The sequence below is a fragment of the Chironomus tepperi genome, unplaced genomic scaffold (genome assembly GCF_022539635.2).
Source record: "Chironomus tepperi strain 1889 unplaced genomic scaffold, CSIRO-AGI_Ctep_v1 contig_219, whole genome shotgun sequence".
Lineage (NCBI taxonomy): Eukaryota > Metazoa > Arthropoda > Insecta > Diptera > Chironomidae > Chironomus > Chironomus tepperi.
In genome coordinates this window covers 2,591,737-2,616,181 of record NW_027226341.1, presented here as the reverse complement: position 1 = coordinate 2,616,181, position 24,445 = coordinate 2,591,737, and the positions used below count along the sequence as shown (strand labels likewise).

Below are 24,445 nucleotides of genomic sequence, written 5' to 3'. Positions count from 1 at the left end.
GGTATCGGTAATTTATCCTTTAGGAGACGTCTAAAGGAGGTCCAGGATCGCAATTGATCTGAAGCGAAGTAAGAATTACGTTATAAGATACAAAACTAATACCTAGACAAAATTGGAACTCTTGGTAACGTCAGAAATGGGACAGAAACATGTTAATGGAATATTGATAGAATGACCTGAAAATTTCACACCATGCTAATTGATGAGCAGGCACTGCAATTGATAAGTCAATGTGAAATTATCATGTCCGATTTACTAATGATCTATGTACAAAATGAATTATTCCGAACGGTAAAATCGACAAACTATTTTTTACAAAATACTAACTTTTTTTATGAGGAGCATAAAACAAATCCAATGAAATTTTTTTACAACAGAGGTATTAACAATCCCATTTAATAGTGGATATAATTTGTGAACAATCCAAAAGTGATTTTAATAATGAAAATCTGATCAAAACTATAAGTCGCAATTCGTTAAAAATAGGATAAAATAAAGCTTTTAAAATTAAGTAGTTCCACTTGACAACACTTAAATTGCCTAATTTCTTAATTAAATTGTTATGACTTTCATCATATTAAGGAGCGTCAAAATGTATATATGATAGCTTTTTCATGTATAAGACCGCACGTGTATTAACTTTTTCTATCATATTTTGTGTGCGATATTTAATTAGAACATTTAATATTAAATTAGTGATTCTAATTTGCACTTTTTTTCTCTTTATTTTAATATTTTTTTCAAATTTTTTTCCTCAGTGCACACATGTGAATCTACGAAACGTCTCCTGAAAAAAATAAATTGCTATTTGTATTCGCACATTTGACCTGTGTATGTAGTTTGTTTTAAGAAATATAAAAATACAGACGAAATATTCTGTTCATAATCACTACTCAAAACAGTGTCGGAGGTAGCAAAAATAATGGATATTTATTTGAGTTTTCTCATTCCCATGTCCACACCATACGTCTCACGAATACTTATGAAATGAAAAGAAATGAAGAAAAAAAAAAGTTTTTACCCGAAGATTTTCATCTGAAAAGCAGTTGGAAAACTCATTTTCATTTTAACCGAGATTATTAAACGATCACGAGCTATTTTTTCGCGTAAAAAGTGTAAGAATTTTTTTAAAACTAATAGCTACACACAGTGCACGAAATTAATAGTGAAAAACTAGTTTTTCCATTGAAAAATGTAATTTAAATCATTAAAAAAAGACAAAAAAAAGTTAAATATTTTCTTAACGAAGATATAATATGTTGGCAATTAGTGTACTGATTGATAGCCGTTTTTTTATGCAAATTAAATGAAAATTAATAGAGTGCAAAAGAAGAAAAGAGAAAATAAAAAAAATGTTCGTTTTTCTTCCTCAACTTGTTAAAGAAAAGAAAAAAAAAAGTGTGAAGGAGTAAAAATTTCTGTCTTTTGAAATATAAAAGAAATTTATTTGAAGTGAAAAAAAAGTCTTTATAATTCTTGGAAAATTAAAAAAAATATGTGTAAAATCAGACCTACGAATATGAATTATTTCGTAAAAATAGTGACATAAATGTGAACGAACACAGAAGAAAATAAAATTTATGAGCAATTTTGCCGGATGATTTTTTAAGTATTTTCGTAGCATTTAGTTGCATGTTGTAAAAAAGTGTGTTTAAAAGATGAGCAGACCGAGGAATTTTCTCATTAACAGACAATGCAAAAAAGTTCATCAAGACTAACCGCATATTTGCAAAAGGAATTTACTATAACAATATATGATCATTTTATATAGTGCTAAGTATCATCAAATGGACTGTTGACAATATATATTATTCAAGTGTCTTGTAAATATTATGAACTAAAAGTGAACCTCAAGACGAAATTTTATTTAAATTAAAAGTGAAGTCAAAGGAACATTTGTCTGATATTTATTAAACATCATCGTCATCAGGCTGAATGATCATCGCGCACACAAAAGGAAAATTGAATGCAACTAAAAATAATCTTTAAGATAAACTTTTTATCGGGATTTCGAATGAAAATTGAATATTTAATTTAGTGAATGAACATTTTTCCAACTGAATGGCGAAAACAACTGTAAAACTGAAATTTTGAAGTTTTTTATTATTATTATATAAATAATATATATTTCTTATCAGAAGGAAAAAAAGACAAGAAAATTTACGACGAAGAAATTTTCTTTAGTGTAAAATCGCTTATGTGAAAGTGGTTGAGATCTTAAAAAAATGCCACCATACTAAATAAGAATCACATACATAATAGTAATAGCTTTTTTTAAACACAACGCGCAAAAAGATTTTTAAATATTATTATTATTATTAATTTGTGAGATTTCTTTCTTGGCTCTCAAAAAGAAAGATCTTTTTTATATATTTTCGAACGTGATTGCGCCGCTTGTATTCTTCATTTTCTTTTTCCTTGAAATTTGACAAGGAAGTGGAGCTTTCATCAACGTCATCAATTAAGCGGTGACACAAATAAACAAATTTTTGACAATAAATAAGGAGACATTAAATTGAGTTTCAAGGTATAAGGTACATAATTAAACAGCATTATTTGAGGGGACAAATCCATTGTACTTTACAAGTATATAAATGCAAAATGTGTATTTTGAAAAAGTTAAAGCGAAAATTAATGATTTTCTGACTACAAACAGACTATTCAGAGTGGAGGTGGGAAACAGGGTGATTAAAAGCAGTTTAAATATATCCTACGTAAAAGAAATTTTACCAAAATGATGCAAAAAAGTATTTTCTACTCAATGATTAAATCTTCTATTCACACGACTTGTTTATAAGAATTAATGTTAATCAGACTCATCACGAGGAAATTCCCAAAAAGTTTCTCTTTAAACTCTCCTCACATCATAATATGATAAAGATTTTCTTATTCTTCGTACTCGTGCTTTTCTAGTAATACGATCCGTGACCTCACATGTAAACATCTCCCTTCATCATAAGCCGAAAATTTATTTTCTTTCTTTTTCTTTCTTATGCAAAAACGATCAGATTCTTCAATATAATAAGACGATCGTGAGAAATAAAACCGTTGGTGCAAAACAGTATCGTAAATCATTCCTGTAATCTTCATTTATTTCTTTTTACTTTTTTTTAACGATAAAAGATTTTCTTTACCGTGAATTTTGAGTGTGAAGGCAAAGATTTTGATGAAAAGAAAATTAATAGCTATCAATAATTCGCTGTGACGCAGACATATTTAGACTTTAAATGATAAAATTTACATTTTACATCAGTTTTCGTTGCTACACGGTGCTACACGGTATATCACTGAAGGAACACTACGTAGAAAAGGCTTAAAAACCGACCCTAGATTAGCGTTTCTCTGGTAATACCAGACTGGTATCAAGCAAATTTGATAAAATTTGTCCTCAAGCTAGAGTCGGACTAAGATCAGATTTACAATACCTGTACAGCACAATTCGGTTAATCAATCAAAATTCCGGCCTCTGGATGTCGTGATTCTTACTCAATGCCGGATTTAAACCAAATCCATGCCGGCTTGTGCAAAAATTGGTTTGTTTTGAAGAATTTTGGAATGAAAATTTACTTGTGAACTGAATTGTTATCACATTCTCGATGGACACGTAACTAGTTAAATACTAGCATTTTACTAGCCAATCAATTAGCCGCTTAGCCCACCAATGCCATATGGCATCGTCTTGTGCCAAGGGACGACTTTAATGACATAAATGGAATAAAATTCTGTTCTCAATAAATAGACATATGCAGATCAAAACAAAAACTTGTACTGTCCTAATGTCTAGTTAATGTCTAATCAATATAATGGATGCGTGCGCTAGTAAATGTAAGAGAACTTTATTGCAAAAACGAATTTTTGAAGATAATACAAACAACTTTATTGCGTTAATTTCGTATAATTTTTTACCTGTAAATCAAATTTGAATATCAAAAAGGGACGTTATTTAGTGTTATTGACATTGTCGAATTACATTTTGGATTTATTTTATTTAGTACATTTAATAAATGCCACTTATTTGTATTTATGTTAATAATGCTGACGTTTCCTCATTAAAAGATAAACTTCCTTCGTATAAAAGATATTTTAATGAAAGTCCAGATTACTGTTTTTGAGACAAGAAAAATGAAATAAGTTAAAAAGCTTAGGCTCCGAACTAATTTAGGTCGATTTCCCCCATACGGAGCACAAGTCATTTTTCTATTTTCATGAAAAAAATAGTAAATAGGTGATTTTAAGTTACTATCAATTATAAATTATAATACAGAATAAATGCAAGCCATTTAAGTGAGCGAAAAATTTCAGAAACATTCGCCGTTTTATGCAACGACTTGACTTTCTGTAACTACAACATTTTTACAAGAATGACTCCATAAAGTAGTTCGAAACTTGATTAAAAGCTTGAAAATTGAAGAATAAATACTTAAATTGGAAGTAGCGTAACTGAAAAATTACAAACAAAAAACTTCCACTTAGGCAATTTTGTGTTTTTAGGTCAAAATATGATTTTTGAATCTCAAAAACAAAAAATCTCATTTCAAAAACTTTCTAACTTAGGGGCCAATAATATCACTGTTATTACCTTTTTTTGATTGTTTTACACCTTATTTATCACCTAAACGTTCTTTTACAGGATCTTAGGTAGGCCTACAAAGGCAAGTAGCCACTATGCATCAAATAATTTTTTTTATATTTAGTATCACTAAAAACAGAAAACAGAATTTGGTTAATATTTACCTTCATCCATTATTTGTCCAAAAACTGTTATTAATGTAATTTTGTTGTTCTCTTTCTGAATAATCATTATGTTATTACATTAAATTAATTTTTTGCAAAATTTTAATTTTTATTTTTTTTGTTGAACTTTTTGGCTTACTGTTTTTCTCCTCGACACTATAAATCAAATGACAATAACTTTTTTTAAACCATATTTTGACCGTTAAAAGTTACTACTATCCTTTATATGTCTAGAAAAGTCTAGAACTTAATCAAGTTACTTTGTCAACCTAAGTGTTTGAACAAAATGGAAAGTAGATGTTCGACCCACTATTCGACATTAACTAGCTTGTCCACTAAATGTAAATTGGCCTATCAATCAAAATATCACATTCTCGATCGGCACAAGATTTTCATGGCGCCAGGTGAAAATGGATTTTATGGCAGTTAACATGCAAATAGTCGCTTAGCAACCACCAACGCCATATGGCATCGTCTTATTTGTGCCAATCAAGATTATCACTAACTCAGTATGGGTCCTTCACACATTTTAGTCATTTTTCCAAAATTTAAAAAATATTAAAAGACCAAGAATATTTCAGTGCATGTGATTTGATAAAATTCTGTCTGTGTTTTCTCAATTCGAAATTAATCAATATGCAGATCAAAACAAAAACTTGATAAAAGAGAATCGGACTTGATTTTTTTCTTAATTTCACGAAATATAATTTACTTTTGCGTAAATGAAAATAAACATAACACGAGTATAATGGCAAACGTGAGAGAAAAATAAGAAGATTTATTAAGAATGATGAAAAATGAAGAGATGAACATGTGATATGTCGCAAGAAATAAAAAATTTCAATCTGTAAGAGAACTGACAAACAAACAACAAATAATATTTGAAGAAAATTTAACAAACAACTTTATTGCTATCACGTCAAGTGTTAAAAAATTGTTTATTCGTAATTAATATTTTTAAAGTCATTGTTTTTGTCCCTTCCTTTAAATCAAAGCTTGAAGCCGACTTTTTGATACAAAATCCGAGTGGACTTCGAGCTCTGCTTTAAATAATAGAAGAAAAATATTTGAAGACATTCAGGAAATCTCATGAAAATTTTCCTTCTTTTATAGCTTTTAAAGCCACAAATTTTTTGTCTACACACTGCCCGACTTTTCTGTGTATTTTATACTTTTTAACTACCAACTACATAGAAGCACACGATTTTTTTTCGTCTCATGAAAGCAGTTGATACTCGGAAATACTAGTAAATTTTGTTCTTCTTACGATATATCTTTTTGATAATAAACAGTGTATTTTTCACATTTTCGTGTTGTCTAGAGAGTAAACTAGTATAAATAGTAACCAGAAATCCTTCATCGTTCAATATTTAAGACAAGACAGGAAAATAAATAAACATCATCATGAAGTGGTAAGTCAAGGAGAAAAACCTTTTTTTTATTATTTTTCTTGTTATTCCTTGTTGTTTTCATTGATTTATTGATAGCCGTTGTGTTTAAATTATTCAAAAATTTACGGACCTAACAATGAAATCAAAATAAGATAATGTGTTCATGCGGACCAAAAAGAACTCATGCATATCAAATTTTTACTTGTCAAAAAAAGACTCATTTACCGACACAAGAAAAAAAGTTGCAAGAATGTATTTTCTTTTGGCAAGAGTATTCAATTGAGAAATGGAAAAGTATACTTAAAATATGTGTCGAATTGAGGTCGATTGAGTTCAGATTCATATTTTACGTAGGAGTGTTGAAACACAAAAAAATGAAAAGTGAAATATTTAGCAATAAGTTTGTTTATTTTTTTGACAAAAAAATCCATAATGATCTTTGTTCCTCGTCAGTATCTAAACTTATCAGATAAAAATCTAAAGAATACTACGTGACATCGAAAGGCGTGTGAGCTGTCAAATACAATAAAAAGAAGAAGGATACATTATTTATCACACGACAATGTGGATCATTAAGATGTATTTATGAGGTAGACACTGTGTATTTACAGAGATCCCTTCGGATCAAATATCACGCACGCGAAAAGATTTTCCTTTTTTTATGTTTATTTTATTCTAATTTATGATAGGTGGTCATTTGTAAAGTCATGAAGAATTTAACTACAACCCACTATAATCACAATTGATAATTAATCGGATTTTTGTTTAAACCATTTAAATATTTTAGATATCTTTATTTTTGGCAACCACATGGTTTCAATAAATTTTTATTGAATTTTTTTATAAAATCTAAAGATAAAAAAATTCAATTTTTGTGCTGTTTCTCATCCTGTACTTGCAAAATAATCAATTTCATGCAATTTCTTTTTCTTGCAATGTGCTAAAATTTTTAAATAAAATAATAGATCGTTGCTCTATAAACATGGATTTTCATGTGTTCTTTTATTTTCACAATTTTCCTACTATTTTTAACTCATCACAAAAAAAAAATAGCAAAAACGTTTCTACCTCAAAATAAACGAAATATTCATTCATTAATTTTCCGATGAACTGACACCATTGGTTTTTTTATGATTCGTAATTATTGAGAGGAAAACAATGACAAAGAACTCTGAGAGAACAAATGAAAATTTTCATAATTCATCATGCTTTATTACCAATGACTCGATGTGGGTCGGTTGCGGAATAGCGCTTCGGCACTTATTTATTACAACACCGACCCTACAAGTATGAGTTTTTGAGACAGGAGAAATTCTCTTAATATTTTCTGTTTTAAATCTTATATAGAGGAGAACTTCCTGGCTGACAGCCTTCCTTTACAGACTACAGTCAGTAATGTCATCAAAAGAAGTGGTTTTGATCCCATTGTGACTGAATGCATGGACCTGAAGCATCATCATTAGTTAAACAATTATTAGCCGTAAATCGCCCTAGTGCAACTCTGTATCTCATTGATCTGAACAATTAATGATTTTTTAGTAGAGACCGTTCACTTATTACGTTATAAAATAATGAACTTTTTTTAAAAACTGAACAATAAAATTCTCAGTATTTTAATTGTCTAAATAAAATTTATCCCACTTTTTCCCCTTCCCCTGAACGTAATAAGTAAACGACCCTTAACTACCATCAGTCTATTTGAATATTAAATAAGAAGGGTCATTGTGAGCCTTTTCCTTCAATTTTAAAATCTCACAATAAATTTTATTTTAAATTCCTCAAAACAACTATTGGGCAATTAAACATTACTTTTCAACTTGTCAACACTTGCACTTAGATTGTGCATTATAGTGCACTAATGAATTACAGAAACTTGAGTTGAAAAACATTTTGTGTAATTTACTTCCGACGTAAAAAATTAAAAGTTTGTTTCTTTTAAAATGTCAAGAATTTTATATAAAAAAATTAAATTATTCGACCATAAATTCTAAGAATAATGCTGTCGAGCAATCAAGACAGTAATAAAATTTATTTAAGTATCTTCTCATCATGAAAATTATTTTTTTGTAGAATTTATTCGAATTTTCACTTGACATAACGTTTGTAGACATTTTAAATTAACAAGTGTGATAACCAACACATGCAAACGGAATCAATTTTTCCTTATGTTGTCATATAAAATACACAAGCAACATAACATTTTACTTCTTTTTTTTCTATGTTGCGCATGCAGTCTAACAAACCCTGCACCATTCGTAGACTTTCCCTACAATTGATTTACTTGAATACATTTTTCAGTTAGTTACGTGCCCTCTATTCTCGCATAAAACCAATTTTTTTCTTCTGATTTTTTTCTCTCAATTAAATAATAAGTCTAAATGGTAACAATTTAAGATAATTCAAAAGAAAAGTAAAACTATTTGTCAAAATAAAAGTGTTTTAATAATTTGCTGATTGAGTATTCATCATGGTAATATATTTATTGTTAATAAAACATTAAATGAAAAAATTTAAATTGTAAATCAAAATCGAAGAGGTGAAAATTTTTTTGCTATACGATGAGAAAAACTGGAAAAGATTTTTTTTTTCACACAAATTATTTTTCGCCATATGATAGTTCTATGCTTAATGTCGATTTGATAATAAAAATAATACTTTTGTGAGGTTTAATTTCATGAATATTTCATAAATACGATAGTCATTTAGTTCTAAAGAAAAAAAAAAGTGGGTATATTGAATATAATATTGTGTGTCCTATGTACAGTGAGAATGTTCCGTGCGAGAAAAAAAAATCGATGAAAATAAGGCAGGAGATATTCAATGTTAAAATAAATGAAAGAAAAATTGTTACATTAACAACGACGCTAACAAAATAAAAAGTCAAGTTAATACAATTAAATAAGTAGAAGAATGAGATAAAAGTTATTCAAGTGAAAGAGAATCTCGTGATATTTTTAAATCAAAGTGTCTATCTTGCCATCAACAGAGCAACCAAAAAAAAGAGAGGAAATTAAAGTATGAAAAATAAATTTAATATAGCTAAGAGGTACTCAGACATGGAGGCTTCTATAAGCACCAGTGATTCGTTAATATACAGCATGTGGCTATAGCTTGATTAGAAAGAGAGGAAAAAAATTAGAAAAATTGAAATGAAAGATTAAGAAGGAAAAAACATAAGAGACTCTGCAAGTCATAAATTTTCTTTTCGTCCCGACGTGTTATGTAAAAAACGTGTGTTTTGAGTCACATACATACAATATTTGAACAAAAATGATTTTTTTTTTTTCGTTTTTCATTCAATTTTTTGTCGATATTGTAACTTTTAATATTATGAAAGCTGTCATCAATTTCAAATCAAAAGTTTCCATAAATAGCCGAAAAAAAAAGAAATTGCATAAAAAATCATTATTGTACTAGAAAGGAGTGTGCTTCATTGCATGTTCAGTGGATTTTTCAATGAAGCATAAGGAGCAATAAGATATGATATAGGAAAAACTAATGTGAAAAAATAGAGAGAAAATTATTATGACACAAAAGATTATCTCTCTTCGTGCTTGCTTCTACTTCTCTCTTGTGTGTGGTTAAATCACACATTTTAATGTGAAATGAAAGTTTAAGGATATTAATCCTTGGAAAGGATTTTCATTTGAATTTTTTAAAACAGAATTTCTTATGAAAATATTATAAAGTTTTGTATAAATCAATTATAAATTGCTTATAAATGTGTCAAAATAGCAAATAATAATTTGTAACTATTAATAAATATTTAGCCATTTTTTCAATTATTTAATCAGAATTCAAGGTCTGATAATTATTTTTATATTAGTTCCGTCAATTTGCATAAAATTTGATCAACAAAGTAATTATTGATTCAATTTTTACGCAACAAAATACCCCAAATTTTTAAGCTTATTAGAAGGTTCTACATAGTTTTTTTTTGGCTGCTTTGCAATAAATAGAGACCATGACATTCGATTTTTTTTTTGCTATACATTCACAATATCATATGTTTATTTTATTGACTGAACATAAAAATCTTTCTTTAGATGACAACTTGATAGCCTGAAAGAATTTTATGGATTGTTGTTTGATTACTGAAAAATTATTTTTATATTGACATGTTTAGCTATGAAACAATTTATAAGCATTATTCACAGAATTTTACATGTTCATCGCGTGGATTATGAAGCAATAAAAAATAAAACTTTAATTTTCATTTGACAAAATTTTGTACAAAATGTTAATAAATCATTTAAAAAAGAAGATTATCTTCTAGACCTTAATTTGAAAAAATCACGAGCTTCATAATCTCGATAATAAAAATCGATATAGAAATTTTCATTTAATCGATGAACTTTTAAGGCTGATGAAATTTTAAGCTAACTCTAAATTGACTCAAAATTTAAAATTAAGTCGATTTGAGTCGAATTTTTCATACAAAATTCAAATCGACTTCGAGTTCTGATTTTAAGTTTTGTAAGAGTTTTTCTTAATTACGTTAAAACTTTTTAAGGTTCAATAAACTAGCTTCTACTTAAATCTAATAAAATTTGAAGATTAAGGAACAAACGTGAATGCTGTTGCAAAAATGCACAAAATCTGCAGCATTATTAAATACAATAAACTTTAATAAAAGCATATTGCATTGGTGTAATCAGAGTTCAATAAACTTTGCAACTTTGTTGATAAAATGAGTTCTTTAATTATAAAATATGGTCACTGTAACATTAAAGCTTATTATACTTATAAATATATTAAAAATGAACAAATTTGGAATTTCCCACAAATTTCTTTTTTCGCCAACATGAAGTCGTATAAAATACAATATTTCATAACTTTTAATCTTGTCTTAGAAATTCTAAATTCAACTTTTTTAATAAAAAGTTTAAAAATTCTTTTTTTTCATATTTTAAGAGAAAAATTTATTTTGATTCCATTCTAAAAACAAACTTTAAATCTTCTTTTTTCATAGGAATGATATCGAAAGCAAAAGCCCTTTAGTTCCACCGCGCGGTGGTACTACATTACAAAGAAGTGCAACACTTCCAGCCAATCCAAAACTAGCTAAAAGAACTGTTCCTATTCGTGTTAGATCGCCATCTACAGACCAGGTTAGTGTTTAAACACGTTATACTTTTATATTGGCAATGAAAAAATATCCATATAGGGAAAAGTGTCTAGTTGAAGGATATCTACGTGCTTTAATTAGAATTATTAAATTTAGCTTTATATTATTTTTCATTCGTTCAATTTTTATACCCTTTAGAATAATCACCAAAATATAACAATGACGTCAGAAGACTTGCTACAACCGGGTCACGTTGTAAAAGAACGTTGGAAGGTTGTGAGGAAAATTGGTGGTGGTGGCTTCGGTGAAATTTATGAGGGACAAGATCTGATAACTCGAGAGCAAGTAGCACTTAAAGTTGAATCCGCTCGAATGCCTAAGCAGGTTCTTAAAATGGAAGTTGCTGTTTTAAAGAAGCTGCAGGGCAAAGAGCATGTATGCCGTTTTATTGGCTGTGGCAGAAATGATCGATTCAATTATGTTGTGATGCAACTGCAAGGAAAAAATTTAGCTGAATTGAGGCGTAGTCAACCGCGTGGTGCTTTCTCTTTGAGTACAACGCTTAGATTAGGCATTCAAATATTAAAAGCTATTGAATCGATTCATTCTGTTGGATTCTTACATCGAGATATTAAACCGGTATGTATATTTGCAGAAAATATAAGCATTTTATGTTTTATGTCTCATCGATCGATTTCATTTAAATGTCTTTTTCTTTTTACTCATTACATCTATTAATATGCAGAGCAATTTTTCTATGGGTCGCTTACCGTTTAATAATCGTCGTGTATATATGTTGGACTTTGGCTTAGCACGTCAATATACAACAACAAGTGGTGAAGTAAGATGTCCAAGAGCAGCAGCCGGTTTTCGTGGTACTGTTCGATATGCATCAATAAATGCACATAGAAATCGGGAAATGGGTCGTCATGATGATCTCTGGTCATTATTTTATATGCTAGTCGAATTTGTAAATGGACAATTGCCTTGGAGGAAAATCAAGGATAAGGAACAAGTTGGTCTCATGAAAGAGAAATATGATCATAGACTTCTATTAAAGCATTTACCATCAGATTTCAAGCAATTTTTAGAGCACATTCAGTCACTTAGCTATGCAGATAAACCTGATTATGGCATGTTGGCATCATTATTTGAACGGTGTATGAAACGTCGAGCAATTAAAGAAACTGATCCATATGATTGGGAAAAGACAGAACAGCTGTCTCAAATCAATAGCCAAGTTAATTGTTCATCAATATTGAACAGTAATGCGCAAGCGAAAAATGACGTTACAAATACTAATCATGCCTTGCCACAAGTTACAGTTCAAGCATCAAATATTAGCAGCGTTGATCAAAAACAGCGTAATAAAATTGATAGTGATATGATGAATAATATTGCAGCTACAACAGAGCCCGTTCGAGCTACTGAGAAGGTCAAAAGTGATAAAAATCAAAATGTTAATATAGGACAAGTTGTTTACAAGACATCACCAAAACAGAACAATTCAGAAAAACAAGAAAATCCAATTGCGATGGATAAGACACCTCCAATACCAATAAAACAATTTATTATTCAGCAAGAGCAGGCACAAACTCCCGAAACAGATGGTGATTTAGAATATCCAATGATGCATAAACTACAAAAAACAGCATCAGAGGCCATGATACGAGAACATCGTCATCATCCACCAGCAAATAAGCCAACCGATAACGTCATTATGAATGAAATGAAGAAAACAGTTAGTCCTGTTAAACGTCGATCAACATCGCAAGTTGAGGTAACCTAATTATTGAACTATTGCACTGTTACTTAATGCATTGAATGGTTGAGGTTGTTTACCATTTCCTTTATCATTAAATGATTGTTCATACTTAGCAACTTGAATATTAATGTCAACAATTTCTTTCCTTAATGTTTATTTTAGAACGATGCTGAAAAGTCAAATAATAATAATAATAACAATAATAATGAGAATGTCAATCCAATTCAAATGAAACAGGAGAAGACAACATATGGACGATTGAGAGTACTTACAGCACCACCAACAAGTGTGGCAAATGTTCATGAGCTAGCACAGGAGAGTACAGGATCTCCACGTGACAGTGAAAATGTTCCATTCCAATATGATGTAAAAATTGTCGGTGGTAACGAAAGTAGAAAAGGTCAACGACGTCATCGCCCAAACTCTGGCTCAAGTGTTAATTTACAACGACTAAATAGTGCTTCGGCTACGACACGCGATCATTCAATTACGCAATTTGCATTGATTGATGACGAAAATCTTTCAGCACTCCAAAACATGACCAAGGGTGGCGGAGGTGGATTGACACTTGCCTCACAGTGGAAATCACAGTTTGATGATTCCGAAGAGACAACAGACAATGAATGGAAACAAGAGCCACAGAGTCCAGAGCATCAAAAAATTCAATATATTCAACAGCACCATAAAGAACAACATCCACATTATCACACATTGCCTAGCAAGCACCATCAAAGCAATAATAATCATGATCATGTGGTTCATATCAAATCGTCGGCTACACAGCCACAATCTTTGCAAAATACCCCATCACAGCCAATTGCACCAATTTCATCTCAACAGCTACATCATCAACTACAAAAAGACACAAATCAAACAAGAGAATTTTATATTCAGCATAGATCTAGATCTCGAGAAGATCCATCATTAAAATTAAAATTGAAGAAGAAGAAAAAGTAAGTAACAGCTGATAGCCTCAAGATATTTTGCTTTATTTATAGATCATATGTATTTCGCCACCCAAATTTAGATCGCTGTGAAATGATTTGAGATATATAAATGATTTAATTATTGTTTCAGATGCCATCTTAATATTGCTGGTATTGAGAGCTTTCCAAACATTCAGGATCATTTGCCGCGATGCTGGTCAGAACCGGCTTTAGGAAATATTTTACGTCATAATCTCGAGCCTCCATTATTGCAACAGGCTGCATTTGATGATACGGTTAGTAAATGAACTTGAATCCAATAATGACCATCATTTACAGACTTTATTTTTTATTAAATCAATAGATCTTTAAAATGGATATTAATCGTAATGTGGGAGTACGTGATATTTGCAATGATGATAATGGTCCATCGCTATGCCAGCCATTTGCAAAACTCTTCCAATATAAAAGTCTCCCAAATATTGCATTTGCTGAATATGAACTCAAAATGAGTCCAAAGATTCGTGAAACTGAAACTACATTCTATTATCGTGCATCGAGTGAACCAAATAATAACTACATTTCAAATCCATGCATTTTAACTGATAAAGTGAATGATGTGGCGACAAATGACCAACATGATGAAGAGGAGCAGCATGCTATAAGTGGACGTTTAGAAATACGTGTTTTAAGTAAAGATAAAATTTCAAAAGAACCTAGTCCAAATCCAGAAGAATCAATTTATTTTGATGCCGTTGTTACAAATGGACCACAAACTAATCCAACATCCATTGGTGATGTTGCAGACGAATCAAAATTAAAAGGCGACAAAGAAAAAAAGGAAAATGTTCAATATGAGGAGGAATTTATATGGGTTGATAAGAAGGAGCCTCAAGAGAAGAAATATGACATAAAAGTATATGAAGATAGCTTAAAAATTCAAAAATATAAAATCGTGACTGTAGATAAATCTGATGATGCACTTGATGGACCGGATGAGGATGAAAAAGAGGATGATGGCAAGGAGAAAGAAGTTGGTGATATTGAAGTCAAAGAAGCAGAAAGTGATAATAAAAATGATGAATGTGCCCAAGCAGCAGGAACATCTTCAATAGCAGCTATTAATCTTCAAAATGAGCGTGAAGATATAGAAAGCACAACTGACAATCGTATAGATAATGAGCGATTGAGAGATTGCAGTAATAGTAGTAATAGCAAAATTCCAGTATTCAACCCTTCCGGGTCTTCACGTATGCTTTCACAGAGATCGTCATGGGCTGGAGTTGAGGAAGGTCCTGATATATCGGATTTGACACCAGGTGATAAATGATGAAAATCTGTAAAGCTCAATTTGATCTAATTACTATTTTATTTATGTGTCGTCCTTCATTATGTCCACCTACGTCTTCCTTTTTCCTTCTTCAAAATGTTTTATCATAACAATTCAATGTCTACAGGATTACGTCGTCGTAGACAAAATGCTGAGAAATATGTCACAGATCCATCACAACTAAATCTTAGATTTACAAGGCCAAAATCACGTCCTGTCATTAGGTGAGTTGGAGTACATTCATGATCGTTATTATTGTCATTACTATTCTTCTTGTTCTCATTCACATAAAAAAATGAAAATGATTTTATTTACTTTTTTTTTTGTTTTCATCATCATATTTACCCAAAATCACACTGCCGTAAATGACATTATAACACGTCAAGTAGAGTGAATTGAAAAGGCAAGAGAGAAAAACTAACGTTTCTCTTTCCTTTTCCTCTTCACTTACTGACAAATTTGAAACACCTTCTATTTTTAACCACAACATAGAATCCCATTTAACTTTGAAAATGTTGTCGTCATATTTTTGTATTTTATTATTATTACTATTATGTTTATATATTTTTTTATATTTTATTTTACTTTATTTGTTTTTTTTTTCTTTTCTTTTATTATAGTGCTGGCATTGAATAATGAAAATTATACGTTATACGTTTTTATACTTATTATACAAAAATTATTTCCAAAAAAAAAATCATGCATAAGAATAGATAGAATCACGTTTATAAAAATCTTTTTCGTACGTATCTCCTCTGTTTATTTATGTTTATTTATTTAGTTTATTTAAGTGTATTTTATTTTTTGCATCATATTCAGAACATTAGAGTTGCTTTTAGTTCTATATATTTAGATTTCAAACAAAGAATGAAAGGGCATCTATCTGATTGTATATCAAGCGCTAATCTTGTTGAAACAAATTTCAGTGTCTGAATAAACATTTGCGGATGTACGCCAAGAATATGTTTGGTGTTTCATAAAAAGCTTCAACATAAATTTCAGACACTGACTTATAAATTTGAATTAAAAAGCAACTCTTTTGCAAATAATCTGAACCAGTGCTGTTCAAACTTTTTTGTGCCACGGCACACCTTGATGGTAGGTCACGACCGAAACCGCACACGAAATGAGTTCAGGGGGGTATTTTGGCGTATGTTTTGGAATCATAACTCCAATCCTTTTTGGAAAAGAAATTTCTCAATTTATTAGAGATTTATATTGAAAAATCCAAAAACTCCCCTAAAATTCCCGATCTAAAAAATTTCAAAACTCCCTCCCTTCTGGCTACGCCCTTGCATGCGGTTCATGACATTACCAAAAATTTCGGTGCCTTGACCCACAGTTTGAACAACACTGATCTAAACTTTAAGATTTAATTCTGAATATTTGCCTTAACCTTACATATTTATCCTTCCCGTGGCTTCCATGCTGTTTCCTTAATTTGTCGTGAAAATATCAATTTGATATTCTTCAAAATTAAAACTTATTTCTGACAATCCCTGTTGTTTTACTTATTAAATGCTACACAGCGCTAAGATTCCCACTAATCAAAAAGTTGTATGCAATTTTTCAAGCAAATATGAAGATTAATCGATTATTCCTTCAAAGTTTCTGTCAAGCTAAGAACAATAGAATTCTAGTAGCGTGAAAAATGAACATAAATCGATTGTTCCTTAAAAGCATTCAAGCATACAAAGTGGTTTTTGTGTTATTTGAGGGTCTATATGTGTAGAATGAAATTGAAATTAAACTAATAAGCATGAAATGAGTCCTAACAACGTTGTTGTCATAATTTCTTTAATAACTATGTGTGAATGGATGAATGAAATAAGCAAATTTAGCAAGAATAATTTAGTCAAATGGTGGTTTTATTAAAAATTTTGTTTTTTTCTTCTCTTTTCTCTCAAATTTTTTTTTTCTATAAAAAAATATCAAAGAACTCGCGGCATTCCATCACATCTATTGGGCGCACAGCCAAACGGCCGACAAGAGCTGCCGCTTAATGATACTGAATACAATTCATCAGACACAAGTGTCGAGGACAGTAAAATACAATTTCAAAATAATTTACGTAAATTTAAAGCAAAATGTGATAATGAATTGGAAAAGTTATTGGAGAAGTGTGAGAGTCGTAGAAAAACACATGACAGAAAATTTTTCGGGAGCGGCGGCACTGATATAGGTACATCATCATCATCACGCTTGTTGATGGGTGATTTGACAACACGTAATATTCGTCGCTTTGATAGTGCTAACAACAATAGTAATAATCTAAATAATATTAGCAATTTAGTGGCAAAGGATGATGATGAAAATGGAGGTAGTGGGGGAGGGGGAACATGAATAAAAGTATCAGTGACTTACGATAATGACAATGGACTATTAATATGAGAAACTGAGATACATACACATAATTATGGTCTGAAGATTAAGACACATGCTATATTATGCGTAAATGAAATATTATTCCTTAATAAAAAATATTCATAATATATTTTGTGCTTGTTGATTCGCCAAAGCCTACTCCGCAAATTGTAAATTTTATGAGCTTTGACAAATCAGACACTGTGACGCTTTTATTCGTGCGACGATCGCTCTCTTTCAATTTCTGTATCTCTACCATTTCCGTACTAAACGTTTCCTCACTACATTCATTCATGCATCAGCATCTTCTTTATAATTCTTCTTTTCTTCGACATATTAAATATATTAAACCACGAGAAAAAGGATGGAATCAAATGATATTCAAGGATATTTTACATAAATACACGTATACACATATACACACACATATGTTTGAAATACATAAAATGAAACTTTTATGGTTAGTCAAGTGAAAAGAAAGAAGAGGAAAATCAAATCGTTTTGGTCTGTCATTCTCTAGTCAACTAGTCAGTAAATCATTATATAAAAACAAGAAGTATATCCATAATGTTTCTCTTTCTTTCTCTTCATTTATTCTAAAAGAAATATCGAAGAAAAAAAGAAGAAGAAAAAAAAAATTCATAAACACACAAAAAAACAACATGACATGCATAACATTATATAAATACATTACATTGAGATCAGCAAAAAATGAAAAAATATTGTTCTATTTATATGATAATATCAAGAAAAATCTAAAAGAAAGTAAAAACAATGAAAATGAAAAGCAGTAAAAATGAGGGAAAAAAATGAGAATTAAATTAAATCATTGATATTGCAAGGATATATAAATAAATTAAATATAAAACATTTTTGAAATAATAAATTATTAATTAATTTATAATTATAAAAAAAAAGTTTATTCACACGCTTAATACTATTTGACAAAATTAAAAAAAAATAATTCTGTAAATTATTGAAAAAAAAAATTAAAATAATAATGATGAAAAGTTTATTATATAAAAATGAATGAAATGAAGTGAATAATTTTAAGTAGCATATATTAGAATTTAAAAAATTGGATGCAACTACTGCTAATGAAGTAATAATGATACTAAAGAAGAAAATTGTGACAAAATATTTTTTGAACTGGATTAAAAAAAAAAGTTGAAATTTTTTCTAGAAATTCACGAAAATTTTCTCGTAGAGATTAAATTCCCTGAAATAAATTGATACTTTATATAAATATCTCTCTAAATCAAAATAATAAAATAAATGCATTCTCGAGAAGATGTTAAAAGATTTGTCATTGACATAAACATATGAAGCAGCTTAACTGAAAATATATTTACTAAATAAAGAAATTAAATTTAAAAAAAGAAAAGCACTTAAACTTCTCGAGAGTTTGCAAAAAATAAAGAATCATACAGGAGCAGTCAAGAATGAATCGTCCATGAAACGGAAAAAACTATATTTTGATATTTTTGAAGATACTCAAAAAATTACCTTTTTTGTATTTTTATTCCCAAAGAAAAACTTGATTTTTAAGGACTTGTTTCCATCCAAAATTTATACATGTTATTATTTTTAACCAAAGATTATCGTACTGTTTGGGCTGTTTAAAATATAATTTAACTAAAACTTCTTTATTATTTATTTAATCCTTTGTTTCTCGAAATAACAATTTGGAAATATTAACACCAAAAAACAATATTGACATTAAAATGTAATCAGTATCAAAGCGTTCGCATTTAGATATTATTTCTTGAATTCAATTCAAATCTGTTAAATTTTAAATTAGCACTTTTAGTAAAGCTTTATAGAGTTTATAATTCATCAATTCAATTATTTTCTCAAATAAAGATGAAGATAAGTTTTTTTTTTTTTGTTATTTTAATTTTAAAAGAATCTCATAGCTGTCGGTTGCTTAAAGGTATAGATAACTCTATGGCAGTGGTGGGCAACCTGTGTGCTGTATTTCACTGGTGTGTCGTAATATATTTCGAGTTTACAGAGAAAAAATTTCGAATTTAGAAAATTTTCGATTTTTGTTTCAAAATTCTTAGAATTGTTTAGGAAAATTTAAAAAAAAAATCTGTAATTTTAAATCAAAAACTCCTTTTTTTGAGATTTTAAAATTAAGGGTTCTCGAGATCGAGACCAAGATTTCCGAGTCTTCGACTAGAGATTTGTCAAAATTGAGACGTATAGAAATCCTTTTTGGAAATAGAGGAAATCTTTAAGCTTAGTCAAAATAATTTTTCAAAGAATTACTACATGGTACATCGAGTAGATCTAGAGTCGAGGTGTGCCGTACCACAAAATAGGTTGCCACCACTGCTTTAGGGGTACTAATAAAGGTAACTCTAAACTTTAACGTTGGAGTTACTAAGGATCAATTGAATAGAATTTAAGGTAAATAAACTGTAGAGTATAGCGAGAAACCGACCCAAGAGTTTTAAAAGAAAGAAAAAAACTTTGTAGAAAATTCACACAAATTAAAAATTATATTTTTATCTTCAAAATAAATTATGGAAAGATTAAAATGAAGTCAAGAAAGCATCTTTGCATTTTTTTCGTTAAATTACTTCCTTTTCTACTCTTAAAATACCTGCAAGAAAGAATAAATTTTATAAATTACAGAAAAATTGTTTGCACTAATCCATAAACAACAAATGAAGACGAAAATAATCAAAAACAAACTGTCTACTTATTATATTTATTGAAGAAAAAAAATTAATTAAATATAAAAAATGTAAACTTTTCAAACCAAAAAAATAAAAATAAAAATCAATAGAAAATGATGAAAAACTCGGCAAAGAATTTTTTGGATGACAAAAAAAGAATGGATCGTAATTTTTATAAAATGAACTCTATCCTTTATAATGTAATATTGATGAAAGTATTTAAATGAAAAGCAAAAGAAAAAGAAACAAAAAAAAGTGAATGTTGTCAAATAAAACATAAGCAAGATGAAAACAATTCTTAAAAAAAGATGAAAAGAATGCTTTAAATGTAGTTAAATGTAATTTTTTTTCGTTCCTTTCTCCAAAATTTTAAAACCAAATTTTTGATTAATATAATAACATTTCTATTTCCATTTATTAGAAATGAAAATTACTTTTGACTCCTGATGAAAATACAGGAAGCATCAACAAAAAAATATTTAAGATGGATAACCGCTAGAAATTTCTTTATTCTGCATGATTTTTTTTCCTTCAAACCAACAAACATCTGTAAAGTTCTGTTCTTAAATAAAAGTTTTAAAAACTAAATGCAGATGAATAAACAAAATATATATTTCGCAGTAGATAAGAGTTTTGCATTAGTTCTGACGATAGTCAACGTCATAACAGCAAAATCCTTCTTTTTAATTTGCATTGAAAACTAAAATCAAGATATTAAGTAAATATTAAAATGAAAACAAACCATTTAAACTCGTGCAATGAAATCATGAATGTGGTGCGATAAACGCTATGTACTCGTAGATTAAATTCAAAAAAGTTATAATAATGATGAAAAAAAAAATTTAAATAAAAAAAAAAAACATGAAAAGGTTCGGAAAAAATTTTATTTTTTAGAATTCATTAATGAATGAGAAAATAAAATAAATAAAAAAGGTTTTGTGAAAGCATTGAAAGTTCATTAAATTTGAACGAACAAATTAATACAAATAAAAATGATGAAAAACTTAAAATTTCTGTTTTTAATCATTATAATTTTTTTATGGTAATTGATTTTAATTCAAAATTTTTCAATTATTGGGGATCTAAAGACAATTCTTTTACAGCAACCCAGGATCAGGAAATACCGGAAGAATTTTGATTTATACAATTTATTTCAAACCAGATGTCGTGATTTTTAAGATTTTTGAGTTGAAAAAAATTTACAAAAATCTTGCAAAAATTCTTACAAAATCTCAATTTTTTAAACTTCATGAATGTCGTAGCAACTTTCAACAACAAACAAGATTTGAAATTTTCAAAAAAGCTTAGTCTTGCTGAAATGTGGATTTCAAAGTATTTTATTTGTTTGAGGAATTGAAATTTGTTCAATTTTATTTCCTAGTTTTTTATTCAACGAATTTCTTTTTAACTTTTCAGACAATAGTGTACAATTTAATTGTCTTGCCTGAGCGACAAAATAAGGCTCCGTTAAACCTCTTTCACTAATACCAAATGGATGTTGTTAATACGTTGTGAAGCTGTTTTCATTTGTGTTGCTCGGGATTTTCGGGTTGGTGGTAATAAATATCATAAACTTAGTATCTAGATGATTTATTCACTCTTTTTCTTCTTACTTTTATTGTTAGTTTCTTTTACTTCAGTCTTATCAGTTGATAGTTTGTTAAACAATTGTCTTATTAAATCGTAAATTATGTAGAGAGCTCCAAAAATGACAAAAGCTATATCAAGTGATAAATACCGGAACCATGGAAGATTTCTTGCTGGCGATTGAAGATGTGATGCACCATTAAATTGAAGTACATGTTCTATCCACCATATTGCTGTATCTAATGGGCTATTTTGATTAGCTTTGAAAATTTCCGATTTCATTTTTATGTTTTGGTAAAATGTTTCATTGCTGATGACTTGATTTATAGCTTTTAGTAATGATTCCGTAGACAGTTCATCCATGGATTGCAATAATCCAATTCCATTTTGTTCAATTTTAAATCCATTCAAATGTTGGTCGCCATAAAATGGATATATTATCATCGGTTTTCCATAGTATATTGCTTCTTGTGTTCCAAATATACCTCCATGACCTATCATCAATTTAACATTTTTATGTGCTAGAATATCGGCTTGTGGAAGCCATTTACTTGTGTAAATATTTGACGGAAATTTTTTATCATCTTCCCATTTCCAAATGATTTTTTGTTTTAGTGAACCAAAAGCATCAATCATTGCTTGATATTTTTCTGGTGGCATTTTGGAGCTTTGTAAAAATGTCCCAAAACTAACAAGAATCGCTCCATCATGAGCATCATCAAGAAATTTTTGAATGTCATTTGGTAATGGCTTTAAAGCTTTGATATGAACACCAGCAATGTCAACCATTCCAGGCATTTTAGGACGTGGGTAACTTAAGGCAGGATGAGAATTTATCAAATGAACTGATATTTTCTTTTCCAATTGTTCGACTGACGGCAATCTACCTCCTTGTTGATTTTCTAATTTTTCAAAAGCTTTTCTTGCTAATTCAGTCATTTTTGGTAAATAGTAAAATTTCCTTCCAATAGCATCATACAATGATACGAAAATATTTTCAAGACGCTCCATAAAATTCATGTTATCAGTACTGTAGCTTACAAAATGTGGGACATGCGACCATGGAGTTATTTGACCCTGTGCATTGTGCATGTAATCAGCATAATCTAATGTTCCAATTGTTATAAGAGGACAGTTATACTTATGAGCAAACATATTCATAGATTCTTGTTGAAATTGCTCGCTTATCACAAGATCAAATTTCGAGTTATCCTCATCAATAAACTGTTTAACAGGCGGAGATTCAAGTGCGAATTGTGTTGTTGCTATTCCGAAATGCCAAAGTGAAGTTATTTTGAAAATGACACTTTCTTTTCGGACTGCTCGTGTAAAATATGATGACATATTCACTCTTTCATCCCATACCCAAGGAGGGTTTATTAATATTTCCTTATAATTTCCTGAATCGGTTTTCAATGGATAATGAGTGATGGCTGTTACTTCGTGACCTCTGTTTAATAGCTAAATTTGACCAAAAATAATATTCACATTAAAGTTGTTAAAAAGCAATATAAAGCTAGTGCCTACCTCATTAATAACCGGCTGAAACATTAACCAATGACTTTTACCAGGAAAAGCCACAAGAAATAAAATTCTTGATGACGTAGATGCGTGAAGAATTAGGAAGAAAACGAGAGTCGAAAGCAACGGAATCAGGTTCTGTTAAGAATGAAGTAATAAGATTGAGAATGAGATATAAAATATTTTGAGATTTGGCACCCGATTGAACAAGTAGCTAGTTTAAGGCTGGATATTTGCTTATCCATTAATTACAAGTTACTTGCCAATCAATGAGCCTATGGAATTTGACTTATAAACGATTAATGACATATTTAGAACTAGACATATGCTCACCATTTTGCTGATTTTTCTTTATAGCTATGTCCGCTGATTCAAACAAATACAAGTCAATGAACTTTGATTCTAATTTTCTCTCATCAATTACAGATTAAATTCTAAAGTACTAAATTTGCACTTTATAGTTATAACTTAAGGTAGTCCTATCATTGGAATGAAATCGTGATTTATATTGAATATGTTGTAATAAAAAATTAAAAATGAAATTACAGCACACGTTTAAATCACGTTTAATAAATAATATAGCAAGGAACAACAAACTCGTCTGTTTGAAACGACAAACGAGAACTAACTGTTTGAGTGATCACCTAGAAAGAGAACATGTGAATGAAAACAGAGAGTATGAGAGAAAGACAGATCAGCTGATGAGTTCATGTGAATTTTTGAAAAAGTAAGTTATGATCTTTAAAGTTCTTCATGCAGAGATTTTACCTGACATGAATTCTATTTATTAAAATCATTTAAATTTAAGAACATTTAAGTAATTTTTAAACTTATGAATTAAATTCAAATTATAACAAGAAGCTTTTTGAATTTACTTTTTTACTTCAAAACAGATGTCAATTGCTTGATGTTGTACAATTTCCAAATACTTAATATATATTCCCGAGCGACACAAATGAAGAATGGAAGCCGACTCCACCTGGCGTTCATAAGACTTCCGTAAAATAAACATCTTCCATTTGGTGTTAATAAAATTTGTTTAGCGGAGTCTCAAAAGCTCCATGGCGGAGCC

General features: G+C 29.4%; 2 protein-coding genes across 5 annotated transcripts; one reads left to right on the top strand and one right to left on the bottom strand.

The window, feature by feature from the left end:
• Window positions 1-1,072: 1,072 nt before the first annotated feature.
• Window positions 1,073-20,140, top strand: Asator (tau-tubulin kinase asator). Of its 4 annotated transcripts, XR_011544463.1 has the most exons (12): window positions 1,074-2,527; window positions 5,848-5,981; window positions 6,056-6,146; window positions 11,098-11,236; window positions 11,392-11,832; window positions 11,939-12,973; window positions 13,121-13,911; window positions 14,036-14,180; window positions 14,249-15,203; window positions 15,342-15,438; window positions 15,835-15,956; window positions 17,152-17,292. XR_011544463.1 is itself a non-coding variant. In XM_070640682.1 (11 exons), exons 3-11 carry the CDS (start codon window positions 6,139-6,141, stop codon window positions 17,555-17,557), a joined length of 4,017 nt encoding a protein of 1,338 aa, XP_070496783.1. In that variant the 5' UTR covers window positions 1,073-2,527; window positions 5,848-5,981; window positions 6,056-6,138; the 3' UTR covers window positions 17,558-20,140. The 4 variants fall into 4 exon arrangements, 3 of the variants coding, with proteins under 3 accessions (XP_070496783.1, XP_070496784.1, XP_070496785.1); XM_070640682.1 differs by lacking the exon at window positions 15,835-15,956 and having other exon boundaries at window positions 1,073-2,527; window positions 17,152-20,140; XM_070640683.1 differs by lacking the exon at window positions 15,835-15,956 and having other exon boundaries at window positions 1,073-2,534; window positions 17,152-20,140.
• A 1,677-nt stretch (window positions 20,141-21,817) lies between these two features.
• LOC139090841 (UDP-glycosyltransferase UGT4-like) lies at window positions 21,818-23,847 on the bottom strand. The gene is made up of 3 exons (XM_070640685.1): window positions 23,707-23,847; window positions 23,380-23,511; window positions 21,818-23,313 (listed from the first exon to the last, which is right to left on the bottom strand). Exons 1-3 carry the CDS (start codon window positions 23,707-23,709, stop codon window positions 21,856-21,858), a joined length of 1,593 nt encoding a protein of 530 aa, XP_070496786.1. The 5' UTR covers window positions 23,710-23,847; the 3' UTR covers window positions 21,818-21,855.
• Window positions 23,848-24,445: the final 598 nt, after the last annotated feature.